This window comes from Sciurus carolinensis, chromosome 11, assembly GCF_902686445.1.
Source record: "Sciurus carolinensis chromosome 11, mSciCar1.2, whole genome shotgun sequence".
NCBI classification, from domain to species: domain Eukaryota; kingdom Metazoa; phylum Chordata; class Mammalia; order Rodentia; family Sciuridae; genus Sciurus; species Sciurus carolinensis.
Window position 1 is genome coordinate 32,038,233 of NC_062223.1, and position 22,578 is coordinate 32,060,810.

The following is a 22,578-nucleotide window of genomic DNA, read 5'->3' on the forward strand; positions in this document are numbered from 1 at the left end:
AGTTGGGGTTCTGACAGTAGCAAAAAGCCATAGCTAAGTATTTCTTCTTTCTTCTTCTACTGTTAAATGTCTTTGAGTTATGGTATTAAATATCTAGGTATAATTTTAGGTACACAATAGATTTTTGTTGAAATGAATATTTCTTTGGTTCTATTCAAGAAAATAAGATTTAGGGGCTGGGGTTGTGGCTTAGTGGTAGAGTGCTTGCCTTATGTCTGTGAGACACTGGGTTCAGTGCTCAGCACTACATAAATAAATGAATAAATAAACTAAAAAAAATTTAAAAAGATTTAGGGCTATAGTTGTGGCTCAGTGGTAGAGCGCTTGGTTGGCATGCGTGAGGCACTGGGTTCAATTCTCAGCACCACATAAGTACATAAAGATCCATCAACAACTAAAAAAAAATATTAATATATATAAATAAAAAAGGATTTAGACACACTGAATCTCTTCCTCTGTAGGCATATAACAGTGTTAACTTAGGAAAATAAGATACAAGAAAATTGTCCACTACTTAGCACATTTCTGTTATGTCAAGTCTGGGCTGAAGCCCTTTTGGTCCTGTAAAACTTCTTTTATTTCGTATCAAGCAGCACTGTCTAGTTCTTTCAAATCCACATATTTCATGTCTTTCATGTGATATAAATGTCATCTTGCTGACTCTGTAGAAATCTCCTTGTGGAACTCTTTGAGAATTTCCAGCTGGCCAGGTCTGATGTAGATGTGGGACCGGATCTTGGAAATGGCTCTTATAGCCTCCTCCGGGCTACAGTTGTGTACCTGAAGTAGAGGGTTGGGAAATCAGCAGAGAAAGAAAGGAACAGGTGTTCAGATGCCCTAGACCTATAAGGTGCTGAAGGACTCCTAGAATTTCTTTTTTCTAAAAAGTCCATTTTAGCTGGGTGCAGTAGCTCCCAGCAGCAGGGAGGCTGAGGCAGGAGGATCTCAAATTCAAAGCCAGCCTCAGCAAAAGCAAGGCCCTAAGCAATTCTGTGAGATCCTGTCTCTAAATAAAATACAAAATAGGGCTGGGAACGTGACCCAGTGGTCTAGTGCCCGAGTTCAATCCTTGGTACCCCCACCCAAAAAAAAGTTGATTCGAGGAAGAGTGTTAAAAATCATGCTCTATTACCAGTGTGGTACTTGGGAGGCTCAGGCAAGACCACCACTTGAGCTGAAGAGCTCAAGGCCAGTGTGGGCAACATAAAAGGACCCCATCTCAAAAAACAAAACGAGGGCGGGGGTTGTAGCTCAGTGGTTGAGCCCTGAGGCACTGGGTTTGATTCTCAGTACCACATATAAATAAATAAATAAAGGTCCACTGACAACTAAAAAAATATTAAAACCAAACCAGAACAAAACGACAACAACAACAAAAAAACATTCCATGTATGATAAATGGAGAGCACTGTAATCATCTCAGTCAACCAGGCCAATTCTTATTCTTCCAAACTCTGGAAAAAGAAGGTTAAACATGTGAAGCTGAGATCCTAAGCTCAAAACTGCCTAGGTCTAATCAATATCCTGGGCTCTGAGCTGGAATTTTGGTTAAAAGACTTTCTAGGATGCGCTGGGGGTGCAGCTCAGTGGTAGTGTGCATGCTTCCCATGCACTAGGCCCTGGGTTTAATCACCAGAACCACCAATAGAAATGTATAGGAAATAGTATAAAATGGTTGCTTTTGTGTGTTTTAGTACTGGGGATTGAACTCAGGTGCTCTATCACTGACATGTATCCCCAGTCCTTTTTATACTAAAGTTTTAGTATTGTTCAGTCATATACTCACCAGTCCACAGTAACAAAACTAGGCAGATTACCACATTTTCTGTGTCCTTTATCCACACGACTTAGTAAATACTCTGTAAGGGCCAGACTGGTAACAAAAATGAGTTTGTTTATTTATTTTGAAACAAGGTCTTGCTGTGTTGCTGGGGAATGTCTTGAACTCCTAGGCTCAAGTGATTCTCCTGCCTCAGCATAACAAGCAACTAGGACTATAGGTACATGCCATAACACCTGACTTAAAATACTTTTAAAGCATCCTACTGCCAGTCAGCAAATAAGTGAAATTTTGTTTGGATCCTCTCTTTCTAGAAACTAATGTCCAGGGGCTTAACCACTGAGCCACAGCCACAGCCCTTTTTCTTTTTAGAAAGGGTCTCCCTAAGTTGTTGAGGCTGGCCTTGAACTTGTGATTCTCCTGCCTCAGCCTCCCAAGTTGCTGGGATTACAGGCATGCACCACCACCACATCCAAGAATGTGAAATATTTGAAGAAACCTGAGTACTATAGAGCTGAAAGGTGATCAGCACTAATATCTATAGTACTTGAGCTTCATAACACATTTAGTTTGAAGAAACATCATCAGAGAGAACTTGAGCTTCATAACTTATTTAGTTTGAGGAAACTGAACATCAGAGAGGAGAACCCACTTTCGTATGCTTTGGCAAATGGCAGAGCCAGAGGTTAGCCTAGCCAGGAAACTCAGGTGCTTTGCATGATACCATGCTTCCTCCTGACAGTCTGAAATTGGATAATGGCTCCCTCCAGCAAGGCTGCCAGACGGGTAGTCTACTATAAACGAAGTCAGTCCAGAAATACCTTCATCATAAAAACCAACCAAACAAACAAACAAAAAAAAAGAAAGAAAGAAAAGAAAAGAAAAAGAAAAAGAAATACCTGCATTAGATATGCTGCGACCATAGTGGCACTTCTGGAGCGTCCAGCTTTACAATGTACATAGACACAATGGCCCAACGACTGGTACTTGAGTGCAAACCGGACTCCTCTGTGTAGGTTGGCCAAGGTGGGGATCCCAGTCATGTCGACTGTGCTGAGCCGTAGCTGCTCCACGCCTACTCTCTTCCACTCCTGAAACCAGCCAGGTCCACCAGCATAAAACAGAATGAAAGAAACCTGATGTGGATGGAATGAAGAGGGTCTCCCCAGGAACAGCAAGGCAACAGGAAATTTCAGGGTTTGCTACAAGGTGAATATACTCTTCTATTTTCTAAAAAAGAAATTTTTTCAGAAATGCCCTAAAAATGGCTGATTACATGACTGGGCTTTTATCACGCAGCTATGCTGCTGAGTTAGAACTATATCCAAGATTTAAAGTATTCTTTTTTGTGTGTGTGGTCCTGGGGATCAAACTCAGGGCCTTGTACCACATGCTAGGCATGCAGTCTGCCACTGAGCTATATCCCCAGTCCTTGAACTATTCTCTCTCTTTTTTTTAAAATAACTTTATTTTGTTTATTTTCTTATGCGGTGCTGAGGATCAAACGCGGTGTCTCACACATGCTAGTCAAGTACTCTAGCCCTGAGCCACAACCCCAGCCCCACACTATTCGTAAAGTACTCTTTAAACCAGGTGTACTGGTGCGCATGCTTTGGAATCCCTTTAATTCAGGAGGCTGGGAAAGAATTCCCAAGTTTAAGGTCAGTCTCAGCAACTTAGCAAGACCCTGTCTCAAGATAAAAAATTTTTTAAAAAGTTGGGCTGCGGATATAGCTCAGTGGCAGAGTGATTGCCTAGCATATGAAAAGCCCTGGGTTCAATGCCCCAGTACCAAAACAAACAACAAACAAAAACTAACCTGAAATAACCAAATGCTAACCAACCAGTTATTTAGCTGGGTGTGACAGTACATGCCTGTAATCTCAGCTACTCTTATTAACCTCTTTTATGAGTACCTGAGATTTTTATGACATTGAATGAAGGTCTGTATTTAATTCTACTCATAAAATTAAGGAAAACTGAAAGCAGAGTTTTGCAGCTTGTAGCTTATGCATCAATTGCATCAGAAGCACCTGCAGAATTGCTAAATACTCAGATTCCTGGACCCCACCCTAAAGTTACTGAGTCAGAAATCTCTGGGGGTTGTAAGTAGGAATGTGCAATTTTAGCAAGACTGCCAGATGATTCTTAGGCATATTAAAATGTGAGAACCATTGCCTTGGAGATTTCTTTTCCTTAGGATAGTGGGATGATACAGCTCCATTTTACAAATGTCAATGCCTCACATAGAAAGACAAGCATATTTGTGGATGCCCAGTAACTTCAGACTTCCCTTGCACCATAGGACTGACCACAGTAGTGAACATTTACTATTTTGGCTGATGATCCCTGAGGCCTTGTGGCAAAGTACTTTGGTAAATCTAAGGAACTGTTATCCATTCCTTAAAATGTATGCCAAGAGGGGATAGGGTGTAGTTCAGTAGTAGAACAAGGCCTTAGGTCCAATCCCTAGCACCATACACATGTCAAGAATGACTAATACATACATACTAACACATACATAAGTGTGCATGTTGTGTGTGATGTATGTATGTGTGTGTGGTGCTAGGGAACAAATCTAGGGCCTCACACGTTTAGCCAAACGTGCTCTCCCAATGAGCTACATTCTCAGCCACTAATTAGTGTGTGTGTATTTATATATATATATATATATATATATATATATATTTTTTTTTTTTTTTCCTTATTACTGGGGATTGAATCCAGAGGTGCTCTATACCATTAAGCTGCATCCCCAGCCCTTTTTTATATTGAGACAAGATCTTACTTTCAATCCTCATGCCTCAACCTCCTGAATCACTGGGTTAATATATTTAAAATGTGAGTCACAAATTTAAGGCTTCCAAAAAACTGTGAGTTGAAATTAACAGCATTTTCATTAAATATATCAGTATAATAGAGAAAGATAATTGTTCTGTAGTAATAGGGCACCATCTACTAATAACCATTGTGGAAGTGTCCACAAGCAAGCATTCATATTTAATGAAAATTACATTTTTGAACTGAACTTTATTATGATGGTATTTTGGAGTTCAACCATAATCTCTAACATGAATATGGCAAAAATTCACCCAAATCAGAGTCAAATGAACTCGTTTCAGTTTTTCAGTGGATAGTTTTATGACATTTAGATAGGAAGAGCGTTGGGAGGGGCTTTTCTTCTTACAATTGGCAGGGACTTCATCTTAAATGCCTAACACTGCCTGACCCATACTTAATGCTTAATAAGCGTTACATGGATAAATGATGGAATGAGCAAGGCACACAAGTTTTTGCTTTTTAATTTCAGTCACTGATTTTTTTGGGTGGTGCGTACTGGGGATTGAACCCAGAAGCGCTTAACATCCCCAGCCCTTTTTATCTTTTTAAGTTTGTGTTTTGAGACAGGAGCTCGCTAAGTTGCTGAGGTTGGTTTCGAACTTGAGATCCTCGGCCTCAGCCTCTTGAGTTGTTGGGAGCACACATGTGTATCACTGCACCGGGCTCACGGATTTGAGTGACAGAAATTAAGGAATTTTGTGCATAAAGGGTAATCGGATTTTGTCAACTTTACTTTTCCATCTCTTGTTTTATTTTATTTATTTTATTTAAAATGTTTTATTTTTACAGACACATTTTGATTCATTGTACACAAATGGGGTATGATTTTTCATCTCTATGGTTGTACACAATGTAGATTCACACCATTCATGTAATCATACAGGGTCTCAAATATGCCCACGCTGGTCTCCAATTCCTGGGCTCAAGTGATCCCTTGCCTCAGCCTCCAGGGCGCTGGGACTACAAGGCGCGCGGCACTACCTCTGGTTTGTCAACTTTACTCCTGCCTTTCACGTTTCTAGCCTATCTCCAACTGCACCCATTTCAGTTTTTAGGACCAGACCGACTCTTCTCCCAAGAAGGCAAATAAGCTTGGGAGTTCTGTCTTGGAGCACGGTCACTGTAGCGTCCATCCTCCCCCAACCTTCTCCAGGACTCCCGGGCCTGGGGCGGTGGGCGAGGCTGCCAGGCGCCCTGCTCCAGCTCCTCCCCGGGGGCCCGGGCCCCTCACCTTTGAGGAGTTGCACAGGAACCTCGTCTCGTACTCCTCGTTCATGGTGATCACCCCGCGCACGTTCTCGTCCTGTATCAGCTGCCGAGGCAAAGAGCGGGCTCAGCAGGGGCCGCGGAGGCCCCGGGACCTCCCCGGGCTGGTGGGCCAGGCCGCGAGGGGGCTGGCGGCGCGGAGGCCGAGCCTCGCCGCCCGGCTCACCTTGTGCGTCATGCCCCGCAGCGGCAGCGCGCCCAGCAGCACCGTGTGGTCGATGCGGTGGTACCAATCGCGGTGCGCCGGGCCCCGCACCTTCCCGCGGAACACCGTGTAGAGCAGCGTCGGATAGAAGAGCACCCGGGCCAGGCCGGCCTGCATCCACGCGGAGGCCGCCATCGGGCCCCGCCCGGTCGGGCGCGGCGACGTGCCGCTCGTTCCCAGGCTCGAGGTCTGCGACCGCGAGGACCACGAGGGCGAGGTCGCCGCCGGCTGCTCCGGCGCGGAGATCCGGGGCTCGCAGCCCTGGACCTCCGGGCAGTGGCCTGGGGCTCCTGGGGCGGGCTCCAGGGCTCGGGAGGAGGGGCCGCCGGCGCGGGGGAGGGACCTGGCTGGCGGCGTGGAGCGGGTCCCAGCCGGCGTGCCGAGCGCGTCCTGGGCCACCGGCCTGCGAGCCTGCGGCTGGTGACACTGGGACTCCTGCCTGTGGTCAGTGATTGCCCCCGGGAAGGGTCTTGATCCCAGGTGAGGGGGCACGACCTCTGCGAGAGGAGCTGTGGCCGGCCGAGGGAGGGAGGGCACGGCGCACTGCCCCGACCGGCCGGAAGGAGGGGCAGTGATTCCAGGTCCCCCTAAAATAAAAGGGAGACGAGATTGGGAAGAGCCTCTGCGGTGGTGTGGTGGTGAACGCCTGCAACCCTGGCGACTGGGCCCAGGCAGAAGGACCGCAAGTTCAAGGCCAGCCTGGCGACTTGGCTAGACCCTGCCTCTAAATTAAAAAAAAAAAAAAAAAGAGGTCCAGGGATGTCACCCGGTAGTGAAGGTAGTAAAGTGCCCCAGGGTTCAATCCCAGTTCCTTAGAAGGGAAGGGGAGGGAGGGAGGAAGGAAGGATCTAAGGATGTAGTTCAGCGGTGGATCACCTGCCTGGCATGTGTCAGTTCCTGGGTTCCATTCCTAGTGTGGCAAAATCAAAACAAAATAACACTTTTTATAACAGCTTTATTGAGATATAATTCACCCATTTTATGTGTACTGTTCAATGGATTTTAAAAGATGAGAAGGGTTTTTGTTGTAGCTGGGTTTTTATTTTGTTTTGTTTTTTGTTAGTTTGCTGTGCTTGGGAACAAACCCAGGGCCTTGAGCATGCTAGGAAGAGAGCACGCTACCACTTGACATATCCCTAGCCCCAAAAGGTGAAAGATTTATGTGATCTGCAGACAAACTAGAGTGTTCAAAGGGTCTTGGTATATTCATTAAGGTGTATAATCATCACCAGAATTAATTTTAGAAATTTTCATTTCGCCAGTCTGGCGCGGTGACACACACCTGTAATCCTAGTGACTAAGGAGGCTGAGGCAGGAGGATCCAAAGGCTAGCCTCAGCAACTTAGTGAGTCCCTGGCTCAAAATAAAAAATAAAAGGGATGGGGATATAGTTCAGTGGTAAAGCATCTCTGTGTTTAATCCTTGGTAAAATAATTAATTAATTTTTTACAACAAAAATTAAAACCAATTTTTTGGGGAGTGTGTATGGTGCTTGGGGACCAAACCCAGGGCCTCACATGTGCTACACAGGGTTCTGCCACTGAGGTATGCCCCCACCCCTCAACAATAAGGTTTTTAACCACATACATACTTAATAAAAATGTGATTAAAACACAGTCTTTTATGACTTTTTAATTAAAGATTTAACCACACTCTTGTGAAGTATATATTAGTCATTCTTTTTTATATGTATATACTTTTATTTGTAAATGGACACAATGCTTTTATTTAATTTATTTTTTACGTGGTGCTGAGGATCAAACCCAGTGCCTCACATGCAAGGCAAGTGCTCTACCACAACCCCATTTTCATTTTCAATTCTCTGTAATCGTCTGTTATGATTATATCGCGGTTTATTTACCCATTGTCTTGAGATAGAAACTTAGGTTGATTCTAGTTTTCGACAATTAGGGACATATCAGTGGTTTCAACTTTTATGGAGTTTTTTTGTTAATGCCTCCATCCCTAGTTTTGCTTTATAATTTTTTATTATAATGGTATCAAGTTTGTTGTAAAAAATGGAAGCACTTCAAAATTACATGGTATAAAATAAATGAAGGCCTCCTTAATCTTACCTCAGGAGATAGCCTTGAATAGAGTTAGGTGCATATTCTCCCAGGGGTTTTACTTTTTGTTTTCAGGGTCTGTTAACAGTCCAAGAAAATTCTTTATCTACCTCTTCTGTAGTCTCTGCATAGCCATATGCTCCATGTCCCTTGTACTTAGAGGGGACAGTGAACTTGTTTCTCCAATAGAAGGTGAAAGTGTGCAGGCATCATAGGGCTGATAGGCCTGGTCCACAAAACCTCCACATACCTCCATGCCCTTTTGTCTTCCTGTGGTCTAGAATGGAGATTAAAATGCCTGGAAGAATTTCAGCAGGCATGAGTGACAGATGGCACTGTTCCCCTTGGTCTGGGTCACTAAATAACTGCCTAGAGGAGAGGATACTTCTCTTCATTCCCCCCACTAAACTGGGAACATCCACCTTCATCTGTAAAGAGAGAGAGAAATAAATTTCTCATCAGTTGCAGCGGGGCAGGTCTGTAATCCCAGTGACTCAAGAGGCTGAAACAAGAGTTTGAGGCCAGGATGGGTGATTTAATGAGCACCTGGCTCAAAATAATTAAAAAAGGTTTGGGATGTAACTCAGTGGTAGAGTGCCCCTGGGTTCAATCCCCAGTACCCCTAAATAAATAACTTTCTATTTTGTTGTAGCTATTTTAGGACCAAATGTTACAGAACACAGAAACACCTAGGTATAGTATAACCTATACTAATTAACATATATACATTAGTCAGGATCTGAGTTGTAATATGACACCAATTTAAAAGACTAGTAAAATACGTATTATAGCATTTATTATTATTATTATTGATACTGGGGAGTGAACCGAGGGATACTTTGCCACTGAGCCAGTTCTTTTTATTTTGTATTTTGAGATAGTCTTACAAAGTTGTTCAGGCTGGCCTCAAACTTGCAGTCCATCAACCTCAGTCTCCTGAGTTGCTGATATTACAGGTGTGGACCACCATACCTGGCTCACAATGTTTTTGTACTAATTTTGATATGCCACCATTTAGGTATTGAGTTGTGCCCTCATTCCTTTAACCACTTCCCTATAGATGGATAGTTGGATAGCTGCTGCTGCTGCTTTTCCTTCCACTCTTTTCGTGGTGCTGGGGATGGAACCCAGGGCCATGCATGTGAGAGGCAAGTGAGCCACACCTCAGCCTCTTTTTTTTTCTTTTTTTTAGTCAATGAGAAATGCAGCACTTACAATCAGGCAGGGACCCTGTCTACTTATACCTGTAACCCCATGGTCTTGTCCAGTACGTGACATACTCAGTAAATACTTACCTGAATCAAAAAATGCTAAAAAACAAAACAACACCAAAAAAACCCCTTGTACACACTTTGCCCTCTTATTTGTTTGTTTCTTTTTCTTTTTGGCACTGAAGATTGAACCCATGGGTGCTTAATCACTGAGCCACATCCCCAGCCCTTTTTAGCTCTTTTTTTTTTTTTTTGGTGCTGGGGATCGAACCCAGGGCCTTGTGCTTACAAAGCAAGCACTCTACCAACTGAGCTATCTCCTCAGCCCCCCTTTTTAGCTTTTATGTAGAGACAGGGTCTTTCTAATGTGTTTAGGGCCTTGCTAAGTTGCTAAAGCTGGTTTGAACTTGTGATCCTCGTTCTTCAGCTTCCTGAGCCATTGCGATTACAAAAATGCGACAGCATGCCTGGTTAAGGTTATTATTAATAAGGCTTTTTTCACCCATTATTACTCTTTCTGTCAGGAGTATAATTGCTGCATCATAGGCTATTAGACTATCTTGTGCATGCTTGTGTGTGGGTATTGAACCCCAGGCTCTCTACCACCGAGCTTCAGCCCCAGCTCTTGTTTTATTTTGACACAGGGTCTCTTGCTAAGTTGCTGATGCTGGCCTCAAACTTGTGATCCTCCTGCCTTAGTCTTCAGAGTTGCTGGGATTACAAGGCATGTGACATTGCGCCCAGCTAGGATATAGTCTTTTTAGCCATTTAGCTTTAGATGATGTTGTCAGTCTTCAGTATTGGTTGTACCAATTTTTCTTCCTACCAACAAAATGTAAGAGTTAAAAAGAAAAACTTCACTGTAAATCTTAATGGGGAAATACTGACCTCTTCAAATGGTGATGGATCAAGTGAAAAGAAGGGAGAAAAAGAAGAAAGGAAGGATGGAACTTGACTCCTATCTCACACCATACATAAAAATCATAGATGTGAACAATTAAAACAATGAATTTTTATGACCTAGGTGAACAAGATTTCTTAAACAGAACACAGAAAGCACTAACCACAAAATAGGGATTGATAAATGGGACCCTTGTTAAAACTAAAAAATTCGTTCATCAAAATAAACCATTAAAACAACATTAAGAGAGTAGATGGTAAGCCACACATTGTGAGCAGACATAGTAATGCAAATATGCCACAGAACTTGTTTTCAAAATATATAAAGGGCTGGGTGGAGTGCTGCATGCCTTAATCCCAGAGGGCCAGGAGGCAGAGGCAGGAGGATCTTGAGTTCAAAGCTACCACTAAGTAACTCATTGAGACCCTGTCTTTACATAAAATACAAAATAGGTCTGGGGATGTGGCTTAGTGGTTGAGTGCCCATGAGTTCAATCCTGAGTTAAAAATATATATATAAAGAACCAGGAGTGGTGGTGACACCAGACACCAGTAATTCCAGCAATTTAGGAGGCTGAGGCAGGAGGATTGCAAGTTCAAGGCCAGCCTCGGCATCTGAGCAAAGTCCTAAGCAACTTAGTGAGGGTTGGGGATGCAGCTCTGTGGTTAAGTGCCCCTGGTTCAATCCCCAGTACCAAACAAATAAACAAACAGCCCCAAAGGGCAAAACAAAACAAAACAAAATACGTAAAGAACTCCTACAAAGCATCGAAAAAAGGAATACAGCCAGTAAAAATGTATGGAAAAAAGGGAACGTTCACATGGTCAATAAGTTACATAAAGATAATTAAAACCATTAGCCATAAGGGAAAGAAATTTATTTATTTTTAAAAAATATTTTAGTTGCAGATGGACACAGTACCTTTATTTTATTTATTTATTTTTATGTGGTGTTGAGCATCAAACCCAGTGCCTCACACTTGCCAGTCAAGTGCTCTACCACTGATCTATAGCTCCATTCCTGGAAAGAAATTTAAACCAATAAACAATAAAATGGCACTACACCTCTATCAGGATGACTGAAACTAGAAGGACTGATGCTATGCCTTGGATGTGTCCCCCAAGGATTTTTGTGTTGAATTTTTTTTTTTCCTTTTGCAGTGCTGGGGATATGAACCCAGGACCTTAGGCTTGCAAGGCAAGCACTCTATCAACTGAGCTGTATCCCCAGCCCCAACTGTGTTGAAATTTAATCCCTACTGTGAGGTATTAAGAAGGTGGAAACAATCTGATTTTGGTGTTTAGAAATGGGGCCTTTGGGGGCTGGGGATATAGCTCAGTTGGTAGAGTGCTTGCCTTGTAAGCACAAGGCCCTGGGTTCAATCCCCAGCACCACAAAAAAAAAAAAAAAGAAAAAAAAAAAAAAAAAAAAGAAAGAAATGGGGCCTTTGGGAGGTGATTAGTATGAAATAAGGTCATCAGGGTGGAACCCCCATGGTTGAATACTAGTTACTTTACAAGAAGAGGGAAAGAGACCAGAATGCATGCTTCCTGTCTCTTGCCTTGTGACACCCTGTGCCTCCTTAGGCCTCTGTCAGCCAGAATGCCACCACTAGATGCAACCCTTCTTCCTTGGACCATAACAGTGAGACAAAATAACCTCTCTTTGGGAGTCAGAGCTAGAAATTGAACCCAGGGCCTGTGCATGCACCAGCTCTTCCATTGAGCTCTACCCTCAACCCAACCTCTTTTCTTCATAAAGTTATTCAGTCACAAATATTTTGTTATAGTAATGAAATCCAGATTAATACAACCTGATATCAAAGCTATAGAGCACTTTTAACATTCTAATATATATTCTTTGTTTTTTTCTTTTCCAATATATATACTCCTTGTATATCTATTAATGTTACCTGTTTTATTTACTAAGCTTGTATCACAAACTGTTTTCCACAATTAAATACTTTTCTTTGTCATTATTTGAAATTACAGTGTTCTAAGTCAAGAGTACACCATAATTTATTTTATCAATCTGCTTTGGTATCAAATTTTATGGTATTTAAACAGTGAGTCACACCTGTAAACCCAGACTCAGGAGGCTGAGGCAGGAGGATCACACACAAGTTCACAGCCAGCCTGAGCAATTTAGCAAGACCCTAAGTAACTTAGCATTAGCAAGACCATGTTTCCAAAAAAAAAAAAAAAAAAAAAAGAAAGAAAAGAAAAGAAAAGAAAGCCTGACTGGGGATGTGGCTCAGTGGTAAAGTGTCCCTGGGTTCAATCCCCAGTAAACCCCTCCCCCAACAATCTCTGCACTTACACGATTATTTCCTTAAGATAAACTCCTAAAAATGTCTGTAAAATTCTAAATGTATTCAGATAGATTATCTGAATTTTACTTCCATTCACACTTAAAGAAGGCTTGTTTCCCTGAACTCTTAGCAACACTGGCTATTTTTCAAAACAAATCTTAATTCAATTCAAAAATGAGACAGGAAGCTTTACTGCTCATTTTAATTTCACAGCAGATTTTTTTTTTTTTTTTGTATTTGGACCAGGTGTTTTGTCTATGCTGCTGAAACCCTTTGAAGTTACAAGACCCACTAGTGGGGCTGGGGTTGTGGCTCAGTGTTAGAGTACCTGCCTTGCATGTGTGAGGCACTGGGTTCAATTCTTAGCACCACATATAAATAAATAAAACAGGTTCATCAACAACTAAAAAAAAAAAAGACCTATTGGTGTTCTTCATGTAATCATTTTTCTCCTCAACTTTGGTCTAATCTACCATGGCCTTCCTTGGTAATTAGATATAATAGCGATATTGCAAGGAGCTCCTTTGCTGCAAAAGGAACCCATAGTCAAAAGGCAGATAAAATAGGGAAGGTTTTTGGTTGTCCTTCAAGAAATATCTGTTGAGCCAAACACAGAAAAGCACTGGAGATAAGAGAAAATAACAAGATGGGTGCTCTCCCTGCCTTATTTATTCATGGGTGGGAATTAAATAAAGAAATGTTTCTAAAGGCTAAACAATTCTTTCCATACCTAGCACCTAGATGTGTATTTATTAATTTAACAATATCAAGCACCTAGTATGGATTAGGCATTATCTAGGTCCTGAGGATACAGCAGGAAATAAAACAGATGAAATCCCTAATCCTGTAGAATTTATCTTCTAGTGGGAGGAAGCTAAAGATAAAATAAATAAGTAAAATATGTAAATAAAATTATGATATGCTAGATGCCAATTAGTGTTTTGATAAAAACAGTGTAAGAAACGGTCATTGGAAGTGTGTGTACTTGTGTGATTTTAAGTAGGGTGGTCTGGGAAAACTGGACTAAAAAATGACATTTAAGTCAAGACCTGAAGGAAGTGAGGTACAATAAATATTTAGATAATTCCACAGAGCACAAAAGGAGACAGATTCTTGGCTTGGAACATTTCTAAAATCTATGGCAGCTGGGAGATAAATATAAAATTAATCATGGTAATGTTTGTGACAGTATTCTGTAAGCTTTAATGATCTATAAATCCAGGATGTTTTCAGTAAATTACACATATGACTATTAACAAGAATAAGATCACATATTGGCATTATGAATGTATATAAAAGTATACCACAAGGAAATATGATAATGTGCAAGTGGGGGGCTAATTGTTCCACTCCATAATACCAACCAGAAAAACTGTGGTTAGTATTTTTTTCCTCAAAGGAAAAAAGGATGCTTCTAGGGAAAACCCTTGAGGCTTCTGCTTGGGAGCCCACTTGTTTTTGTTTTTGTTTTTTTTTTGGCTTTTGTGTGTGTGTGTGTGTGTGTGTGTGTGTGTGTGGTAAGGTAGGGTATAATCAGTATTTGTGGGTATAAAACTTATTTGCTCTGGGAAGCCAGATGATGTTACAAAGAAATAATTTGCAAACCCATGAGTTATTTGTAAATGGATGGGACCAAAAAGTACCAAAAGTAAGTTTTCTTAGTGTGCATTTCACAAGGTCTAAAACCTGAGAGATAAACAACAAACTGCTCTTTGCATTCTCTTTAGACCGGTAACTCCGAAGGAGGTTTTTATTTATACCTGGGATTGAAGCCAGGAGTGCTTAACCACTGAACCATATCCCCAGCTCTTTTCATTTTGATTTTGACCAGGGGTTGGCTAAATTGCGTAGGGCTTTGCTAAATTGCTGAGGCTGGTTTTGAGTTACATTAAAGGTCTTTGAAGACCTGGGTTGTTAAAAAAAAAAAAAAGTAATTTTTTCTGGGAAAAGTAGGTTAGCCTGGGCAATCAGTCTCTTAACATAATCCTTGTGAGCTTCCTGGTGTTGCAGGGATTTTACCAGAGTGCGTGCACACTGCTGATCATCATGCTAGAAGGCACTCACCCAACTCTGAAAGCTTACAACACACATTCCACATGCCAACAAAGAAGGAAGAAAGCCTGGATGCTGTTGCTTGTCTGGTGGTGCATAACGGAGGGCGTGCCCTGAGACCAGTGCTGGCCAAACACTATTCACCCATTCATTCATTCATTCATTCATTCATCGGATATTTTATTAAGTGTACATTCAGTGTCAAGCCCCGCTGCTTGCCCACCAGGGACATTCAGAGTTCCTGTGGTGCGGTGCACAGAGGCGAGAACTGCATATTCCCAGCCGGGGTCTACCCTCCAGTAGAGTTCCGAGACAAAGAGATGCTCCCCTGCAGCTCCCTAGGTTGAGGGCTCCGCCCGCGGCAGCCGGGGGCTTCGGCACGGTTGCTTCTCCACTCCCCAGCCCGAGGGGGCGCTGCAGCGCCGGCGCTCGGCCCGCCCCTGAGCCGCGCTTCGCTCGGTCGGCGGTGGTACGTTCCCCCTCGCCGCCCTCCCCCTCCTCTCCTGCCCTCCCCGCCAGTGGTAGGTGCCGGAAGTGCCGCCATTTTGGGGTGTTCTGCTCTGGCGGCAGCGGCAGCGGCGGCGGGACGCGGAGGCTCCCCCGGGACTTGGCCTCAGCAGCGAGGCGGCGGCGGCTGCGGAGGCGCAGGCAGCAGCTGAGGCAGCGGCAGGCTCAGGTGCAGCCGCTGGTGAGTGTGGCGGTCGGGGGATAACGGGCCGCGGGACGGAGGGAGGGAGCGGAGGCTGGAGGGAGGCGCCGTGGGGCGGGTCCGTTTCGGGCGGCCGCGGGTCACAGGGCCCTCCGGGTGCGGTCGCTCCTCGTTCTCCGCGCCCCGGGGGCAGGGCCGTGATCTCCCGCGCGTCGGGGTCCCTGGCATCCCGGGTTCCGCCGCGCTCGCCTGGCGCGTGCCCCTGCGCCGAGAGAGACCCGCCCTCCTCGTGGCCTTACCCCTCTCCCCGCGCCCTTTGCCTTCATCCTCCCGACCCACAGCGGTTAGTTCCTTGCCCAGGAACAGTCTCGTTCTCCTTTCCAGTCGCTTTGCCAGATCCAGCCTGCTTGCCCCGGACACCCCTTCCCTGACCCTGTCGCCCCACGTGTTCCTGGTGCCCTGCCCTGGGGTACCCCAGGTTTCCCCCCATCGGAGGGTAGCGCTTCTCCGGAGCCTGGAGAGCCCCCTGCTCCTTGCCCCATATCCGCTAGCGCCTCGGCTCGCCCTCCCCCCGCCCCACATCAGGTGCTCACCCAGTCATGGCCTAGTAGCAGGGCTGGAAACTCGCACCCGGGGACGTGGAGAGCACATTAAAGCGCTTTTCTTCGCTAGGGACCTGGCTTTGGATTTAAAGTCGGTGATGTCTTGGTTGTGGTACTTCGGGCAGGATGTTGTTTTAATTCTCTAAGATCATTGCATATGCTCTAAGGAGCTTCTCATTGGTTTAGCCTCATTCCCATAGTTGAGGGGAATGTGGTGAGATTTTGATCGGAGCCTGTTTGAGCAAAATGGAATCGCTTTCTCTTAGCAGAGTTAATGCTGTACGTTTATTACTGTGGGATGGAAAGACTGTTTAACAGTTTTTTAAAGAGCATGGGATGCTTGATAATGTCTGTAGTGTGAGAGGTTAGGAATACCCAATGAATCTTTTATAGGGACTTCACCTTTTAAAGGTCTTTTCACTGTCTTTGGTTCTCTGTGAACTAGAGAGGCTTTAATTGCATTCTTTCACCTTTTCCACAAAGTGTACTCTTAAGTTTCAGTTTCTCCGTAAATCCTTGAGAAGAATGAAGGTGTCTCCTTATAGAATTTCCTACGGTTCTTTCCGTTTTAGCATTAGAGTTCACTTTGAAAATCACTGAGTTACAATAGCATGCACTATTGCTACAGTGATTTTTCTCCCCAGGTAATTTTTATATTTTTCTAGCTTTACTTAGGGAGTGTGGGGTTTCTAAACATGACTTTTAGCCAGGATTGAAGCAGTGCTGTTGGTAAAGCAAATCTGGAGCTTTCAGCTGTTACTTTAACCAGGAAGCTTCCCCTAGTGGTTCCTCTGGTGGTTCTTTCCTCATAACTATCCACCACCTGTTTCCATTAAGAATGGCCCTTGGCCCCAGAGCATAGGCCTCCACTTCTCTCCAACATTCATTCTTTCCCTTCTGGTTTTCTTCTGTGAAGATAGCATCTAGACTTGAGATCCATTAGCAGGAGGACTATTGGAGATGGAATATCTTTTCCAAACCTTTCACTTTTCAGAGGAGGAAATTGAGGTCTTCAGAAGTTAAGTGATTTACTTGCCCAAGGTGACATAGCAAATGCTCTTAAAACAGTCTTTTAGCAGAGGTTTGTTTTTCCTTTTTTTTTTTTTTTTAAATATCATGAGCAATAATGCAAATTGCCCTTTGAGATGTGATGGAATGGAAAGGGTTCAGGGCTTAAATATAGAAGACATGCATTGTAATCTTATGTCAGTTACCTTAGCCATATCAATCAACTATTCTTCAGTTTATCTTAATCTGCAATATGGAGGAAATGGTGTCTGTCTCATATGGTGCTAGTTCCCCTCCCATGCAGTAATATGTGAAAGTACCTGTGTTATGATAGGCAGACAGTGAAATTGGGTGCCAGAATGACCTTTTCCTAAAGATTTTCATTTATTTTTCTTATTGCAGAAGTTACAGGACTGGAGTTTTAGCTCAGTGGTAGAGCACTTTCCTAGCATGTGTGAGGCACTGGGTTCGATCTTCAGTACCACATAAAAATAATAAAATAATAAAGGTATTGTGTCCATCTACAACTAAAAAAAAGAGCAGAAGTTAGATTCATTATAAAAAGTAGAGATAAGTCAAAAAGGAAACTCAGTTGTAGTCCCACTACTCAAAGGTGATTGTTAATATATTTGGTCTTTATCTTGTCTGTCCATTTTATAAGATATAGAAGTGTCTTTTACCAAAGTAGGCGCTAGAGTTTCATAATGGGTTTAAGATTTTTTAAAAAAATTTTTTAGTTGTTGATGGATCTTTATTTTATTTATTTATATGCAGTGCTGAGAATCAAACCCAGTGCTGCACATATGCTAAGGCAAGGGCTCTACCACTGAGCCACAACCTCAGCCCCACCAACCCTTTTCTATATTTATTTAGAGACAGGGTCTCTCTGAGTTGGTTAGGGCCTCACTAAGTTGATGAGGCTGACTTTGAACTGATGATCCTCCTGCCTTAGCCTCCTGAGCTGTTGGTATTACAGGTGTGTACATGCCTGGTAGGTTTTAAGATTTGATAGTAGTTTTTTTTTTTTTTAATTTGATACTGGGGATTGTACCCAAGGGTACTTTACCACCAAGGTACATCCCAACCCGTGCACCCTCAGTTTTAAATTTTGAGACTGGGTCTCACCAAGTTTCTGAGGCTAGCTCAGAATTTGGGATCCTTCTGCCTCAGCCTCCCGAGTTGGTGGAGTTATAGGCATGTGCTGCTGTGTCCAGCTCTGTGGAAACTAATAAATTTAGAACACCATTTTAAATGGTTGTTAAAACAAACCGTGCCATACCTGGGCATGGTTGCACATGCCTGTAATCTCAGTGACTTATGAGGGGCTGAGACAGGAGGATTGCAAGTTGAAGGTCGGCCTCAGCAATTTAGCAAGGCCCTCAGCAAGATGTTGTCTCAAAATAAAAAAAGGGATTGTTATGTAGCTCAGTGGCAAAGCACACAGGGTTTGTTCTCCAGAACTCCGGGGAAAAAATTCCACACATGAGGTAGATGGGTGAAGCAGCACAGGAACAGATAAGTTCCTCTTTTAAACATGTGATGGGTTGCACAGGGAGAAAAAGAAAGTGGCAGAGACCTTATTGTATATATGTGTGTTTTTTTGTTGTTGTTTGTGTGTGTGTGTGTGTGTGTGTATTTAAAGATTTGGGCTCTGCTGCTAAATGTAAAAGCATTAGTAATGAATTCCATTCCCTTTCCCTTGACTGCCACTGCATCTTTAACTGTTTTCCTGTGAGACTGGACCTAAGAAGGAACTGGGCAATTAAAAGATGGTAGTGGTGGAAGGAGAACTGTCACCTGGAGGAAGTAGGAGCATAGACCTCTTTACCCAAGGTTTTGGGTATTTTAACAAATTGGTCTGTTCTCTTTAAACCAGTGAATGATAGCATTTTGGTAAGCTCTTTCCTTTGCTTTTTTTTGGTATTTTTAAAGAACTTTGTTGAGATACAATTCACATATACAACTCACCTGTTTTCTGGAAGTGGTGGTGTATGCCTGTAATCCTAGCAACTCAGGATTTATTTATTAATTTGTAATTAATTTATAAAAAATGATTAAGAGAACAGTGCTTTTTATTTTATTTGTTGTTTGATACTGGTGATTGAACCTTGGGCACTTAACCATTTGTGCTACATGCCCAGCCCTTTTTATTTTGAGACAGTGTTTCCTAAGTTGCTTAGGCCCTTGCTAGGTTGCAGAGGCTGGCTTTGAACTTGTGATTCTCCTACTTCAGCCTCCCAAGTTGCTGGGATTATAGGTATGGGCCATTGTGCCTAGCTGTCTTAATCTTTTTTTTTTTTTTTTTTGCGGTGCTGGGGATTGAACCCAGGGCCTTGTGCTTGCAAGGCAAGCACTCTACCAACTGAGCTATCTCCCCAGCCCTGTCTTAATCATTTTTTTTTAATATATTTTTTTTTAGTTGTAGATGGACACAATATCTTTATTCATTCATTTTTTTTTTTTTAATGTGTTGCTGAGGATCGAACTCTGACTCACATGTGCGAGGCAAGTGCTCTACCATTGAGCTAGCCCCAGCCCATGTCTAATCATTTTTGAGTGTTCAGTTGTGTGGTATTTAAAGTACATTCACAAAAAGATTTCCAGAAGTCTGGAAAGATCTTGCAGATCTGAAACTAAGTCCATTAAAAAAGCAACCTTCTCCTTGCCCTTCAGTACTTGGTAACCACCTTTCTTTTTGTTTCCATGAATTTGACTGCTTTAGATACCTTACGTAAGTGGAATCATAAAATGCTTTTCTTTTTGTGACTCACGTATTTCACTTAGATTGATATACTCAAGTTCATCCATGTTGTAGCTCATGACAGAATTTTTTTCCTTTTTGAGGCTCCATTATATCGATATACCACTTTTTGTTTATTTGCTGAATCCATTGGTGGACATTTGGATTGTTTCTATCTCTTGGCTATTATGAATAGTGCTGCTATGAACATAGGCTTCTATCTGAGTTCTTGGTGTGCACCACCCTCCTGACTTCTTGTTTTTTAATTCTATTGTTGACAGGTTTGATATCCCTTATATAAATATCAGAAGTGTTTTGTGTTTTGGACTTTGGATTGATATTGATATTTGCATATACATAATGAGATATCTTGGGGATGGGATCCAAGTCTAAACATAAGATTTTTTTTTTTTTTTCTCCTTTTGATACTGGAGATTGAATTCAGAGGCACTTTGCCACTGAGCTACATCCTCAGCTCAGTTTTTTACTTTTTATTTTGAGTCAGGGTCTCACTAAGTTGCTTAGGGCCTTGCTAATTTGCTGAGGCTGGCTTCAAACTTGTGATCCTCCTGCCTCAGCCTCCTGAGTCCATTTATATTTCATGTATACCTTTTATACACATAGCCTGAAGGCAATTTTATACATTATTTTTTATAAATAAGTTAAGGTGTGCCTGCAGTTCAGTTGCACATGGGATTAGGTGTGGACATTTCCACTTGGGGCAACATGTTGGCACTCATAAAGTTCAGAATTTGACTGGCCTTGAATTTGTAGTCCTCCCCAGTTAGCCTCCTGAGTCACTGGGATTACAGGCCTGTGACACTGGGCTAGCTCTCTTGTAGTTTTTTTTTTTTTTTTTTTTTTTTGTGGTGCTGGGAATCGAACCCACGGCTTTATGCTTGCAAGGCAAGCACTTTACTGACTGAGCTATCTCCCCAGCCCTCTTGTGGTTTTGATTTGCATTTCTCTGAAGATAAGTGATATTGAATTTGGACTTTTGTTTGACATATTTAGAGAAATGTCTGTTCAAGTTTTTTGCCTATTTTTAAATTGCATTATTTGGACTGGGGATGTTCTAGCTTGTTGATGGAGTACTTGCATAGCATGTGCAAGGTTCTGGGTTTGGTCCCCATAATCACACACAAAAAAAGTTTTTTATTGTTGTGTTTTAGGAATTCTTATTTTCTCAGTATTAACCCCTGATGGTTATATGATTTTCAGATTTTTTTCCCCCCATGCTTTAAGCTGCCTTTTCATCTGTTTATTTGTATCCTTTGATATACAAAGGTTTTTAAATTTTGTTTTGGTTTCTGGTCCCTGGGGCACTTAACTACAGGATGAACCACATCCCTGACCTTTATAAATTTTTTGTTTAGAGGGTCTCGATGAGTTGTTGAAGCTGGCTTCAAACTTGGAATCCTCCTACCTCAGCCTCCTGAATGGGGAGGGGGGGGGTTCAATTACAGGCTGTGCCACAACACCTGGCAAGCTTTTTAAATTTGATGTAGTTCCATTTGTCCATTTTTGCTTTAGTTGCCTGTGCTTTTGGAGTCATGTTCATAATTGCATTACCAAATCTGGGGTCGTGAAGTTTTTCTTTTCTTCTAGAGGTTTTATGTGTTACATTTAGGTCGTCTTGGCCATTTTAAACATACAATTTATTGACACTAGTTAAATTCAGTTGTGAAATTATCACCATAATTGTTCCAAAAATATTTCATCACCATAAACAAACTGGAACCATTGCAGAGCTCACTGTCTTTCCCTTACACTAACCTGAAATCTACTTTTGTCTCCACAAATTTGCCTTTTGTAATTATTTCATGTAACTAGAATCACACATATTTGTCCTTGTTGTCTTTGGCGTGTTTCATGTACCAAGTTTTTTCAAAACCTCTGCATGTTTTAGCATGTATCTAGACCACATTCCTTTTTATGACTATTCCTCTGCTTCTTGAGGTCAGGGAGTTTTTTACTTTGCTATCTTGCCTTTTCTTATAGATCTGTAAAGATTATTGAGTTTATCAGAATTGCTTTGTCTGGATTGTCAATCCCAGAGGAATGTTCATGCACATATTCAAACCTGAAAATAAGATGTGTCATTGTGTGTGGAACTGTATAACAATAACCCAAATAATAGTTAATAAGATACTTTTGAATTTCTATTTTAATCATAATTGCCAGTCTTTGAATATATAGCGTTTTCAAAAAGTATCAAGAGAACAAGAATTAGCAAGTTTCTGCCTTTGTTTTATAGCTGTGTGAATGGATTTTATTTATTTATTTTTTTGGTTGTTCTGGGGGTTGAACTCAGGATCTTGCACATGCTAAGTAAGCCTCTACCACAAAACTACAGCCTCAGCCCCATATGAATGGATTTTGTTTGAGGGGTAGACTGATCTCCAGGTATTCCATATTATGTGCAGATGTAATGGTGGAACCCTGGCATTAATGGCCCAGTTAGAATTAATACTACTTTCCGGGTAAGAGCATTTTGAAGATAGTCATAAACGTCTGCTTGTTGTAGTATGAACAAAAGTGTTCAGAGTATCCCCTAGTTATGTAAAAGACTTTGTTTTATTTTGGGCTGTATTGGGGACTGAATTCAGGAGCATTCTATCACTGAACTCCATCCTCAGCCCTTTTTATTTGTAACAAACTTTTAAAGTTCTTTTGTTTTTTATTTATTTATTTTTGTATCAGGTATTGAATCCAAGGGTGCTTTACCATTGAGCTGCTTTCCCATTTTATTTTATTTTTTTATTTTGAGATAGGATCTCCCTAAATTGTTGAGGCTAGCCTCAAACTAGATATCCTCCTGTCTCAGCCTCCCAATGGATTACAGGTATGTGCCACTGCATCCATCCCTTTTCTTTTAATTTTTGTTTTTGAGGATTTCACTAAGTTGCCCTGTCTGGCCTTGAACTTTATAGATCCTCTTGCCTC

The 22,578-nt window shown here is 42.2% G+C and overlaps 2 protein-coding genes across 4 annotated transcripts in view; one reads left to right on the forward strand and one right to left on the reverse strand.

The window, feature by feature from the left end:
- Positions 1-503: 503 nt before the first annotated feature.
- Positions 504-6,583, reverse strand: Ptpmt1 (protein tyrosine phosphatase mitochondrial 1). Its single transcript, XM_047515896.1, has 4 exons — positions 6,054-6,583; positions 5,853-5,933; positions 2,680-2,871; positions 504-780 (listed from the first exon to the last, which is right to left on the reverse strand). The coding sequence occupies exons 1-4, from the start codon at positions 6,225-6,227 to the stop codon at positions 649-651; spliced, it is 579 nt and encodes a 192-aa protein (XP_047371852.1). The 5' UTR covers positions 6,228-6,583; the 3' UTR covers positions 504-648.
- An 8,603-nt stretch (positions 6,584-15,186) lies between these two features.
- Celf1 (CUGBP Elav-like family member 1) overlaps positions 15,187-22,578 on the forward strand; it is an 80,792-nt gene continuing 73,400 nt past the window's right edge. Inside the window, exon 1 of one of the 3 annotated variants that reach the window (XM_047515894.1) lies at positions 15,187-15,321. The gene's annotated coding sequence lies outside the window, so the exon portion shown is untranslated. The remainder of the gene's footprint in view (positions 15,322-22,578) is intronic. The other 2 variants (XM_047515893.1, XM_047515895.1) reach the window with 2 other exon arrangements.

Excerpts from the sequence above, each read along its gene's own strand:
- Ptpmt1 (XM_047515896.1), bottom strand. The coding sequence starts at position 6,227 with ATGGCGGCCTCCGCGTGGATGCAGGCCGGCCTGGCCCGGGTGCTCTTC. Across the intron at positions 5,934-6,053 it reads TGCGGGGCATGACGCACAAG|CTGATACAGGACGAGAACGT; the intron begins GTGAGCCGGGCG and ends TTGCCTCGGCAG. Across the intron at positions 2,872-5,852 it reads TCCTGTGCAACTCCTCAAAG|GAGTGGAAGAGAGTAGGCGT; the intron begins GTGAGGGGCCCG and ends GGCTGGTTTCAG.